The following is a 13,038-nucleotide window of genomic DNA, read 5'->3' as shown; positions in this document are numbered from 1 at the left end:
CCCGGGCTACTAGGATGCCGCACTGGCTTCCTGACCTGTGACCATCAGCCACCGACATGGCCCCACCCTTCTTGCTGGAGCAGATGCGTGCCACTTCGTGGAGTGGCCCAACTGGGGCAGGGGCCCCGTGTCACATCTGTGCACCGAAAACCCCTCAAGAGAAGCTCCCACATGACACCGGTGCTGGGACAGGCCTGGCGCAGCCAAGCATCTCCACAGCAGCTGGGCTCCCGTCTGGGTGGGCGCGCCCGAGACTGACTCACCTGCCAGGACACGGCCAGCTGTGTGATCTTCCGGCCCGACATGCCCTCTGTCAGCCGAGCGATCTCTAAGCACTTCCTCCCGTAGTCAAACTGAGCCAGCTTCAGACGCCTGGGTAAGGAGTTCCCAAGTGGGCTAGCCGAGGCAGCAGCTCCCACACCATGAGGTGGAGGCCGGAAAACGGGCAGCCAGGCGGATACTCATGCCAGATGCCCTCTTGGGAGGGACTCTCTACCTGTGACAATCAATCTCCGCCCCCTCCCTGATGCAAGCCAGGCCTGGGCTGAGCAGGAAGGGGGCAGCTGTGGGGCCTGGAGATGGCCGCACCCCCTCCTCACACCAGCCCTGCCCACTCAGCACCCACAGGGCACATGGCCGTTACGCTGGCAGTGGCGGAGCCCTGAGTTCTAGCAAAAGCGTCTGCCTGGAGGCCACAGAAGCCAAGTCATGGTGCCAAGGCTACAAGGCTACGAGCAGCCATGGGGGTGGGGGGAGCCCAGGGCAGGGGACGGCATAGAGAAACCGAGGCCCAGACAGCTGGGCTGGCATGGAGCAGGCGGCAGCTGAGGGGTCGGCAGGGGAGAACCAGGCTCTCTTTGGAACAGAGCAGCTTTTGTCGTCACTGGAGACAGCAGAAATTTAGGTCAGGTGCACAGAAGGACTCAGAAACCAGGGCCCTGGGGACGCCAAGAAGTGGAGCAGCCTGGGCTCATCTGGAGTGTTCCCGAGGCAGCCGGTGTGTGGTGTCAGGGCCCCTCATCGCCTGGAGGGCTCTGCCCACGGTGCCTGCTGCACCCACCGCAAGCAACAGGGAGCCTGACAGCTTCAAGGCACATTGCAGCAGGAGCCGTGCCCCACACCATGAGGCGCCAGGGCCGGGTGTGGCAGCTGGAGGGAGGCCAGGCCAGCAGCCAGCAGTGGACCATGAGGAGCCTCTCCCTCCAGTCCCGACACGGGGTCTCAGAGCAACACTCCACGTCACCTCCCCTCACTGCCAGGGCCTGGGAGTGGCCGAGCACAGGATTTCCTCACAGCTCTCCATGTAGTGAAGAGGAACGTAAAAGAGGCCGGGCACAGTGGCTCACATCTGTCATCCCTGCACTTTGGGAGGCTGAGGAGGGTGAATCACTTGAGGTCAGGAGTTTGAGACCAGCCTGGCCAATATGGTAAAACCCCATTTCTACTAAAAAAAAAAAAAAAAATTAGCCAGGCATGGTGGTAGGCGCCTGTAATCTCAGCTACTCAGGAGACTGAGGCAAGAGGATTGTTTGAACTTGGGAGGCAGAGGTTGCAGTGAGCTGAGATCGCGCCACTGCACTCCAGCCTGGGCGACAAGAACGAGACTTTTGTCTCAAAAAAAAAAAAAAAAAAAAAAAAAGGAATGTTAAAGGTTTGTAAGTGATGGACTCTGCCTCCAAACCCAAGGAGATGCTGCCAGGCTGTTCTCATGTTCTCAGGTGGGGATGAGGAAAGGGTGGTGGAACCTCCCTGGATGCGGCCTCTGGGACTCTTGGGGCCCACGCGGCTCCTGTGTGAAACCACGTGGCAGGGAGGTGGTGCCCACCCTGGAGACGGAGCCTGCTGGGTGAGTCTGGAGAACAGGGGTCGGGGTGGGGGTGGGCCCTGAGCGAGGGCCCCTGGACGGGGGCTGGGTGGGGCGGGACACTTACTGCTTTCCTTCTGTGGCCGGCTTAAGAACATACTTGTCAAAATACATTCTCACCAGGCGCTCCCGCTCCTCCTGCCCTGGCAGGTCGAAGTGGACCATCTCATTGATGCGGTCGTTGATGGCCCAGTCAAACTGCTCGGGCTGGTTGCTGGCCAGGACCAGCATGAACCTGCGGGGCGGGGATGAGGATGATGAGGATGCTGGGGCTGCTGGCCGAGCTGCGTCGAGGGGAACGAGGCCTCCTCAGCCCCCACAGGGAAGACCTACAGTGGCTGGAAACACGAGGACACAGGCACAGCCCTGGTCGGCCACCTGCCCCACCGCACCCAGCTGTCCCCTGGCCTGGCTTCCTGGGCCTCTGTTCTCCCCCTGTATGGCGCTTTCCCGCTGACCCTCGCCCAGCCTGATAAGCAGTGCCGGGAACACCACTCCCTCCTGCTGCCTGAGCCCTGCTGTGCTGGGAGCAGGGATGCAGGACCCAGAGTCCATGTGGAGAATTCACCCACACGAGCCAGGAGCAGGACCTCGGGGGCCCGGGTTCAGGGGAAGCTCAGCAGGGTCCCAGCCTTGCCTCTCGCAGAAGGACCTGGGTCAGGGCTCCAGGGAGCGTCTACTGGCAGCAGCTGAGCCAGCGAGCCCAATGCGCCTGAGGAGTTAGCCACGGCCGACCGGCAGGATGTGATCCTCCGTGTGACATGTGACTAGGGCTGGAGGGACCCAGGAGACCAAGAAAACTCAAAATTAGGGGATTTGGGAGGGACTAGGGAGCCTGGATGTAGGGCGGTCACCCTATTGGGGACCTCTGGGCGGCAGCCCACAGAGGCCACACGAAGTAGGGTGGCCCCAAGCCTGGAGGGTGCACCCCTGGCCAGCATCCAGGCAGGGACCAAGGTCCCAGGCTCTGCCCCGACGCACAGGACCTGCTCATGCCCAGCTTCCCGCGGGAGCAAAAGTGTCTCCATCTCCCACCCCAGGGCACCCACACCCTCCAAAAGAGACCCAGCAGAGCCTCAATCAGACCACCTCCCTTGCAGGCACAGGACTGCAGAAACCTAGAGGCAGAGGGACCCGCAAGCTGGGGCGGCGCACGGGGCTGTGAGGACAGGACTGACCCCAGCTCTGCCTGGGAGGCCCCCGCATGTTCCTCAGTGACACCCCGTGCTGTCCTGAGCTGGGCCGTTCCCAGGGGACATCCGAGGTGGGCACGTTGAGGCCACGGCAGCTGCCCAGCACTGTGAGCCAGGGCCCCTCAGGTCCCTCAGTGGGAACCAAGGGCGATGGCTGCACAGCCCTGCCCGGGGGCCCAGGACCCGAGGGGCTCCCTCACTTGTTGCTGTGCTGGCCCGTGCGATACAGGAAGGCATTCAGTGTGGCCCTGAGGTCCTCGCTTATCTTCTCCTGCAGAGAGAAGGTTCCAGCCTTAGGCATCAGGAGCAAAGCCTTGGCCTCTTTCCTGCAGGGAGTAGGGACGTGGCGACACTTTCATGGATCTAAACTCAAAAGCCTGACCAGGGCCAAGGGCGGTGGTTCACAAACGTAACTCGCATTTTGGGATGCCGAGGCGGGCAGATCACACGAGGTAAGGAGTTTGAGACCAGCCTGGCCAACACGGTGAAACCCTGTCTCTACTAAAAATACAAAAATTAGCCAGGCGTGGTGGCACATCTGTAGTCCCAGCTACGTGGGAGGCTGAGGCACGAGAATCACTTAAACCTGGGAGGCAGAGGTTGCAGCGAGCTGAAATTGCACCGCTGCACTCCAGCGTGGGTGACAGAGTAAAACTCTGCCTTAAAAAAAAAAAAAAAAAAAAAAAAAGCAAGCAAGCAAGCAAGCAAGCCTGACCCGGTGTAGGGGCTCACATCTGTAATCCCAGCACTTCAGAAGGTCAAGGTGGACAAATCTCTTTAGCTCAGAAGTTCGAGCCCAGTCTGGGCAATGTGAGGTAACTCCAACTCTACTAAAATTACAAAAAAATCAGCCAGGCATTGCACTGTGCCCCTGCAGTCCCAGCTACTCGGGCAGCTGAGGCAGGAGGATTGCTTGAGCTCGAGAGGTCGAGGCAACAGTGAGCTGTGATCGCCCCTGCACTCCAGCCTGGGCGACAGAGACCCTGTCTTAAAATGATAATTAAAAGCCTGGGCGTGGTGGATCACGCATGTAATCCCAGCATTTTGGGAGGCCGAGGCGGGAGGATCGTTGGAGGTCAGGAGTTCTCGACCAGCCTGACCAACATGGTGAAACCCCATCTCTATTAAAAACACAAAAAACTTAGCTCGGTGTGGTGGCAAAAGCCTGTAATCCCAGCTACTCAGGGGGCTGAGGCAGGAGAATTCCTTGAATCCAGGAGGCGGAGGTTGCAGTGAGCGAAGATTGCACCACCGCAAGCCAGCTTAAGCGATAGAGTGAGACTTCCTCTCAAACAAATAAAAATAAAAATAGACCAGGACGTCCGGGTGCGGTGGCTCACGCCTGTAATACCAGCACTTTTGGAGGCCGAGGCGGGCGGATCACCTGAGGTCACGAGTTCGAGACCAGCCTGGCCAACATGATGAAACCACGTCTCTACTAAAAATACAAATATTGTCTGGGTATGGTGGTGGGTGCCTGTAATCTCAGCTACTTGGGAGGCTGAGACAAGAGAATTGCTTGAACCCAGGAGGTGGAGGCTGCAGTGAGCTGAGATCGCACCATTGCACTCTAGCCTGGCGACAGAGCGAGACTCCATCTCAAAAAACAAAAAAACCTCAAAAGCCGTGACTTATCTTTAAGCTGACCTAAAAAATGCTGTTTTTCGGCCAGGCGAGGGGGCTCAAACCTGTAATCCCAGGACTCTGGGAGGCCGAAAGTGGTGGATCACAAGATCAGGAGATTGAGGCCATCCTGGCTAACATGGTGAAACCCCGTCTCTACTAAAAATACAAAAAATTAGCCGGGTGCAGTGGCGGGCACCTGTAGTCCCAGCTACTTGAGAGGCTGAGGCAGGAGAATGGTGTGAACCCGGGAGGTGGAGCTTGCAGTGGGCTGAGATCGCGCCACTGCACTCCAGCCTGGGCGACAGAGCAAGACTCCATCTCAAAAAAAAAAAAAAAAAAAAAAAAAAAAAAAAAAAAAAGGCTGTTTTTCACACAAGGCTTACAGAGAAAAAGAAATTGATCAGAGGGCTGCAGCGTGGCCCAGGCCGATGGCTGTGCCCATCCCACCCCCCACCGTGGCCAGACAGAGGCTGTTACTCACAGAGGCTCGCTTCCGAAGGAAGGCGTCTGCTTCATCCACGAAGAGCAGGAGGCTGTGAACAAGAGGGAGGCCAAGCGGGGCGAGAGTGACGCCAGGAGCGGCCCACAGCAGCGTCCGGCTGCAGCAGGAGCAGGCCAAGCAGGCAGATCCCCACGGGGTCAGGCTCTGCCCCATCAGAGCCCTAAGTCCTGGACTCGACAGAAGCCGATCAGCCTGGCCTCTGGACAGCTGACCACGGCCCGGCCTCAGAAGGCGCTGGGAAGCCAACCACACACGGGAGACAGACTCTGCCCCGCAGGCTTCACCCACACACAGGCCAACCACACACGGGGGACAGACTCCGCCCCGCAGGCTTCACCCACACACAGGCCAACCACACACGGGGGACAGACTCCGCCCCACAGGCTTCACCCACACACAGGCCAACCACACACGGGGGACAGACTCTGTCCCGGAGGCTTCACCCCCACCCAGCCCAGTGTAGCGCTGGTGGCCACTCAGAGTCCACGCCAGGGGCAGGGTCTTCAAAAGCGAAAGGTCAAGGCCGGGCGCGGTGGCTCACGCTTGTAATCCCAGCACTTTGGGAGGCCGAGGCGGGCGGATCCCGAGGTCAGGAGATCAAGACCACGGTGAAACCCCGTCTTTACTAAAAATACAAAAAATTAGCCAGGTGTGGTGGCAGGCGCCTGTAGTCCCAGCTACTCGGAGAGGCTGAGGCAGGAGAATGGCGTGAACCCAGGAGGCGGAGCTTGCAGTGAGCCGAGATTGCACCACTGCACTCCAGCCTGGGCGACAGAGCGAGACTCCGTCTCAAAAAAAAAAAAAAAAAAAAAAAAAGAGGTCAAAGGCCAGAGGGGAGGGTGCCAGCCATGATGAATGTGGTGCCAACAAGGACAGCTGAGACCGCAAGGGTGCCGCAGCCATGCCCTGCGCGGGGTCACCGTGGGACCTATTGAAGGGTGCGTGCCATGCTGTCTTCAGCTAACTTTCAAATGGTTCTACAAAAAGGAGCCGGTGCCCACGCCCACCTGCATGAGTGGTGGAGGGAGGGCGGCTGTGGAGGAGCCTCCCCTGCAGCTGTGGAGACCCCTTTCCCCCTGCACCCTCCCACCTCCCTTCTGCCCTGAGCCAAGTATCCCACTGGCACCCTCCGCACGCTGGGGGCCTCGTGTCCACCAGGGTCCACACTCAGGGGACTTTCCCTCCGAGGGACCCTCCGCCAGGCCTCCTGCGTGGCCACAAGGATAGAGCTGCAGAAAGATCACAAGGTCCCTGAAAGCCACCTGGACCCCCTTCCCAGAAGGCAGCCTGCTGGCCTGCAGCGAAGGGCCTGGTGCGAGGTGTGGGGACGTCTCACCCGCGCCGGCTGGTATTGGCCCAGTCAAAGAGCTTGTGCATGGCGGTCACGCCTTCCCGCCCCATGGGGGCCACGTCCCCGCCTGTCATGATGGCGTAGTCCATGCCTGAGTGCAGGGCGAGTTTCTGGACAGGAAGGGTGAGGGGAGACAGAACAGATGTTCCCTCCGCCTCTGCAAAGCCTGCACACTCCACATGGAGTGTGGAGCCCCTGCTGGGTGTCCCTGCCTGGCAACCCTGCCTGGAAGTCACGGCCTGCCAGACATGAGACGTCCCCTGCCTGGAAGATGGGAGGCGCTGCTGCCCACACCAGCACCCTGAGCCTACATGAGGGTGGGCAAAGGCCTAAGGGGGGGTCCATTCCCCAGGCGGCTGAGCCCCCCAGACACCTGCAGGCAGGTGAGACCCCAGCGGCTCCTGGCCCACCTGCGCAGCCAGGTGCTCTCACCTTGGCAAACAGCGTCTTCCCGGTGCCTGGTGGCCCGTACATCAGGATGTTCCTATACAGGCTGCGGTTCTTCTTGGTGTTCCTTGTTGCTATGGCGATGTCGCGCACTCGCGCTTCCAAGCTGGGCTGCCGGGGAAGACGGGGGCTTAGGGGACACACTCTGCACCCACGGAAGCCTCAGGGGCAGGGGCTGCGGGAATGCCCGGGTGTGGACTCCGCTCCTCGGGAAGTGGCCCAGCTCACGGGCAGCCTATCTAACCCCGACACGATCCGAGCAGTCGTATCTCAGGAGCCAAAAGCTCCTGGGCACCACCAAGAGCAGCAGCAAGGGCCACAGCCCTGCCCAGCTCCGCGGTCCCCTCCCTGCGCCTCCCTGGTCACAGGCACACCGACTTACACTGAGCACAACACCCTCCAGCGCGTCCTGGGGCCGACTGAGGAGCCGCTGGCTGACCTGCGGAGGGGAAGGGGAAGTGCCATTGGGGTACCTGCCACAGCCACGGAACAGCCACCAACGCACAGACACGCTCCGTAACACACAGAAACGGAGCTGCCCCAAAGCACAGCCAGGACTGGCCCGGAGCTGGAACCCCGCCCCGCCGGGAGACCGGGAGGCTATTGCTGGGATTAGGGGCATTTTCCAGTTCCTATCGGCTTTTATTTTCTTAACCACCCACCGAGTGACCTGTGGAGACCCCACCATCACCGTGTGGAGAGCAGGCACCTGGGGGGGCTGGCAAGTGGCGCGGTTCCCTAAGGAGGCCGCTAGACACCGTGGCCTGTAGCAGCTTCCCCGACAGACGACCACACACCCAAGTCCCAGGACTTGCAAGGACCTCGATGTGCTCCCAGGCCCCACCAAGAGCCCTGAGCGGGGGAGACTGAGGCAGATGGGTAAGGGTCTCACTGATGCAGACCCCTAAGGTACAGCACCAGACAAGAAAACCCACACGTGAAGCAGCATGCGGTTGCCCGTTATCCGGGGAAAGGGAAGGGACGGGAGGGTGTGCGTGGGCTGTGCTCGTGGGGTAGAAGGGACTCAGCCAGGAACTGCACTCAGGGAGGGCCAGGCCCGCGCCGCTACCTGGATGGGGTGCCGCAGCGCCTCCAGCACCGTGATGCGGGACGTCTCCCTCACCAGGGACGGCTTCCCCAGCCGAGCCTCGATGAAGCGGCCAGCGACAAGCGTGGCATTCTTGGCTGAGTAGACCCCGACAGCCAGCAGCGTCAGCCCTGCCACCTGCAGCAGAGACACCGCACTGGTGCACCAACCCCACCCTCCCTCCTAGAGTGGGAGACACACAGGGCTGCCCCCACCCTCTCTCCGCCCAAAGGAGAAGCACAGGGCCGTGTGCTGGCCCCACAGAACCCCAATTCCCGGCCCCGAATCCGACACCCACGCGGTTACAGGAGGCAGGTGGGGCAGTCATAGCGCCCTCACTCAGGGCCATTTTCTCTGCAAGTGGCAGCATAAATCCTACAAAGCCCCGGTCGCTGAGCAGGGCCCTGGGCAGACCCAGCCGGATATGTCACAGGGCCACACCTTCTGGTACATTCTTGGCCACTAAAAATGGTACTTTATTCCTGGAAAACAAGGCTAACCCCAAATCTCTAACTCGTTTTAAAAAATTGATTAGGCCGGCTGGGCGCAGTAGCTCAGGCCTGTAAACCCAGCAGTTTGGGAGGCTAAGGTGGGTGGATCACCTGAGGTCGAGAGTTCGAGACCAGCCTAACCAACCTGGAGAAACCCCGTCTCTACTAAAAATACAAAAAATTAGCTGGCCATGGTGGCACATGTCTGTAATCCCATCTACCTGGGAGGCTGAGGCAGGAGAATCTCTTGAACCCGGAAGGCAAAGGTTGCAGTGAGCTGAAACTGTGCCATTACACTGCAGCCTATGCAACAAGAGCAAAAGTCTGTCTCAAAAACAAAAAATGAATTAGGCCAGGTCCGGTGGCTCACCTGTGTAATCCCAGCACTTTGGGAAGCCAAGACAGGTGGATCACTTGAGGTCAGAAGTTCGTGACCAGCCTGGCCAACATGGTGAAACCCCATCTCTACTAAAAATACAAAAATTAGCTGGGCCCGGTGGCACAGGCCTGTATTAGCTGAGTGTGGTGACGTGAGCCTGTAATCCCAGTCACTTGGGAGGCTGAGGCAGAAGAATTGCTTGAACTGGGGAAGTGGAGGTTGCAGTGAGCCGAGATGGCACCACTGCACTCCAGTCTGACCACAGAGCAAGACCCTCTCTCTAAAAACAAACAAACAAAAGTCAACGGTGCATTAAGCAGCTCCCTCATGTCCTCAGGTGACACTGTCTCACCAACACGGTGGCAACACCACCTGCGACATTCACCGTCACACTGACGAGGCTACCGGCAGGCGCTGCAGTCATGGCACTGGGCGCTGGCACCACGGCAGAGCAAGTGCCCACTGAGTGCCAGGCACCTACTATGTGCTGGGCCGGGGTGGGGGGGGACAGAGGACACAGCCATGTGCGATGTGGTTCGCCACCACAGCAGGCCGGAGCCTGGGCACAGAAGAGTGAGGCTTTAAACGAGAGAGGACTCTGTGAACTTTGAACTCTCAGGGTTTTATAAGGAATAAAGGTTTTTGCAAAATGGAGTCAGGGTTGCCTTCTGGTTTTTTGTTTTTTGAGAAGGAGCCTCGCTCTGTGGCCCAGGCTGGAGTGCAGTGGCGGGATCTTGGCTCACCGCAAGCTCTGCCTCCTGGTTCAGGTGATTCTCTTGCCTCAGCCTTCTGAGTAGCTGGGACTACAGGCGAGCACCACCATGCCCGGCTAATTTTTTGTATTTTTTTTTTTTTTTTAGTAGAGATGGGGTTTCACCGTGTTAGCCAGGATGGTTTCGATCCCGGTATCGTGATCTGCCCGCCTCTGCCTCTGCCTCCCAAAGTGCTGGGATTACAGGTGTGAACCACCAGTATCGACAATTTTTTTCTTGAGACAAGGACTTTTTTTGTCACCCAAGACAGAGTGCAGTGGTGCAACCTCGACTCACTGCAGCTGCAACCTCCCCGGGCTTAAGTGACCCTCCTACCTCAGCCTCTCAAATAGTGGGACCACAGGGACCACCACCACACCCAGCTAATGTTTGATTTTTCATAGAGATGGGGTCTCCCTGTGTGGCCCAGGCTGGCAACTGCGTTTTCTTCTCCCAGCTCAAAGAGGGAGGAGCAGCCGTGGCCAGCAGATCCAACGTGGGCTTGCTCTGTGCTGGGAGAGCTACAGGGCTGTGCAGAGCTGGCAGGGACAGGACCTGGGGCTCCAGGAGGCCCCCACATGCTGCCCCTCAGCCACCTGCCAGCGCGGTTTTATGAGTATGTTTACCGTGGCTGTCACTTTGTCCCAGTCTGTCACAAAGGCACGGAATCCTTCCCCAAACAAGGTGCCAGCCGTCCTGCGGGGAAAGCAGTGGTGTGACCGGGAAGGACATGAAGATCCGTGCCACGCAGCAAGAGCAGGTTGACGGTGAGGCCCTGACATGGCGGCCCAGCCTTGCCAGGACAGAGAGGCAGTTCCCCCATCAAGGAGCCATCCTACGGCAGCCAGGCCTGGAAGAGCTGGAGAGCGCCCTGGGACCAGCGACCGGCCCGGGCCTCGGCAGTGCTCACCTGATGGACTCCAAGACGGTCTGACGGTGCTCGGCCGCCTTCAGGCGGATCTGCTCGCGGATGATGTCCGCATTCTCCCGCTCGGCCTTGGCGCGCGCCCGGGCCTCGGCCTCCACTCGCAGCATCTCGTGCTTGTGCCGCAGCTCCATCTCCCGCTCCACAGTGGCTGCCCCAGAGAGCCAGGGCAGCTCAGCACCACACAGTGCAGCACATCCACCTACGCCCACACTGTGGACAGGCCCACGCCACGGACAGGCCCACACTGCTGACAGGCTAAGGCCACGGACAGGCCCATGCTGCTGACAGGCCCATGCCACGTACAGGCCCACGCCGCAGACAGACATACAAGCCTTCACAGGAACAGCACACAGGCCGGCCCTGCCCATGGATTAGGGACCCTGAAATCCGACCCAGAGGCCCAGGCACCTTCTCAGGACGAGCCGTTTAAAGCAAAAAACCGGAACGCGGAGCTCCCAAGGAAGCCCCCATCACACAGAAACAGCTGTCAGAACTCAGAGACGCGTGACGTGTGTGTGCCTGGCTATTGAACATTAAACACACACACCTCGCCACAAGCCCACCCACGGTGAAAACTGGTGACAGACATTTGCCTGGAGCCCTTGCCAACAAATGCCACATGGCACCCAATACCTGTGATCCCCACTGAGAGCAGGACAGTAAAGACCCATGTTCTAGGCAGAACACAGCGGCTCACGCCTGTAATCCCAGCACTGTGGGAGGCCAAGGCAGGCGGATCATGAGACCAAGAAGTTCAACGCCAGCCTGGCCAACACGGTGAAGCCCTGTCTCTACTAAAAATACAAAACAATTAGCTGGGTGTGGTGGCGGCGCCTGTAATCCCAGCTACTCGAGAGGCTGAAGCAGAATTGCTTAAACCCGGGAGGCAGAGGTTGCACTGAGCTGACATCGTGCTATTGCACTCCAGCCTGGCTGACAGAGCGAGACTCCGTCTCAAAAAAAAAAAAAAGAAAAAGACCCACGTACTTCCCACGAAGTGAAGTAGCTCCTGCCCTCCCCGCACAGACCCTGGTGTCCACTCGCAGACAGAGGTGTCCTCCGAGGGAGCCCCATCCCATGGAGCCCCAGCACGCCTCGCCCACTGCACTGGTAGCTATGAGGGGCTGGGCCGCAGAACTCAGGCTCAGAGTGCACGAGGGGTAAGCGTCTGTCAGGTGCTGAGGTCCACATGCAGCCCCCGCCACCTCCGCCCCAGCCAGGAGAGCAGACAGCCTACCTCGCCGCATGGCCTCCTGCTTCTGCACGGACTCCTCCTGCTTCCGTAAATTCTCCTCACTGACAAGTTGCTGAGAAGAAACCACAGAAAAAGAGAAATGCCTTTAAAACCTGTGACTGTGCCCGTGTGTGTGCGGGGGGTGATTGTGCCCCTGTGTGTGTGGGGGTGACTGTGCCCATGTGAGGGGGTGACTGTGCCCGTGTTTGCGGGGGCTGACTGTGCCCGAGTGTGCAGGGGGCTGACTGTGCTCGTGTGTGCGGGCGGTGACGGTGACCGTGTGTGTGGGGGGTGACTGTGCCCATGTGGGGGGTGACTGTGCCCGTGTGTGTGTGGGGTGATTGTGCCCGAGTGCGGAGGGTGATTGTGCCCATGTGTGGGGGCCGACTGTGCCCGTGTGCAGGAGTGACTGTGCCCGTGGGTGGGTGGGCTATGCGCCTGTTTTGGGGTGTGTGTGTGTGTGTGTGTGTGTGTGTGTGGGCACCCATGCAGGGGGGGCTGTGCGTGCCCGTGGGGGGGGTTGTGTATGCCCATGTATGTGAGGGAGTATGTGCCCGTGGAGGGGAGGGTGTGCGCCCGTGAGGGGTGGGTGTGCCCGTGGGGGGTAGGTGTGTGCCCGTGGGGGGAGTGTGTATGCCCGTGTGTGGGTGTGTGCCCCTGTGCGGGGGTGTGTGCGTGCCCGTGTGTGGCTGTGTGCCCGTGTGCAGGGTGTGCCTGTGTGCGGGGGTGTGTGAGTGCCCGTGTGCAGGGGTGTGTGTGTCCCTGTGGCAGGAGAAGGTGTGTGTGCCCGTGTCGGGGGATTGTGTGCGTGCCCGTGTATGCGGGGGGGGGTTGTGCCTGTGTGTACAGCGGAGTGTGTGTGCGCCCGTGTGTGTGTGTGTGTGTGGACATGTGTGTGCCCGTCTATGGGGGGGGGTGTGCCTGCGTGTGGGGGGTGTGTGTGCGGGGATGTGTGCCTGTGTGTGCAGGGGTGTGTGTGTGCCCGAGTGCAGGGGTGCCGGTGAGCCTCTGTGCGGTATGTGTGTGCCCGTGTGGCGGGGGGGGGGGGTTGCATACCTCTGTGTGGGATGTGTGTGTGTGCGGGGTGCATGTGCGTACCTGTGTGTATGGGGGTGTGTTTACAGGTGTGAGTGTCCATGTGGGTGTGTGCGTGCCCGTGTTGTGTGGGGGTGTGTTTGTGGGTG

General features: G+C 59.8%; 1 protein-coding gene across 1 annotated transcript; it reads right to left on the bottom strand.

The window, feature by feature from the left end:
• Positions 1 to 1,618: 1,618 nt before the first annotated feature.
• LOC116464486 (ATPase family AAA domain-containing protein 3A) lies at positions 1,619 to 11,930 on the bottom strand. The gene is made up of 10 exons (XM_032147745.3): positions 11,858 to 11,930; positions 10,603 to 10,768; positions 10,319 to 10,388; positions 8,053 to 8,208; positions 7,366 to 7,422; positions 6,969 to 7,094; positions 6,522 to 6,646; positions 5,165 to 5,216; positions 3,258 to 3,328; positions 1,619 to 2,099 (listed from the first exon to the last, which is right to left on the bottom strand). Exons 1-10 carry the CDS (start codon positions 11,865 to 11,867, stop codon positions 1,928 to 1,930), a joined length of 1,005 nt encoding a protein of 334 aa, XP_032003636.2. The 5' UTR covers positions 11,868 to 11,930; the 3' UTR covers positions 1,619 to 1,927.
• Between the last annotated feature and the right edge of the window lie 1,108 nt (positions 11,931 to 13,038).

This window comes from Hylobates moloch, unplaced genomic scaffold (genome assembly GCF_009828535.3).
Source record: "Hylobates moloch isolate HMO894 unplaced genomic scaffold, HMol_V3 SCAFFOLD_817, whole genome shotgun sequence".
NCBI classification, from domain to species: domain Eukaryota; kingdom Metazoa; phylum Chordata; class Mammalia; order Primates; family Hylobatidae; genus Hylobates; species Hylobates moloch.
This window is presented reverse-complemented; position numbering and strand designations above follow the sequence as displayed.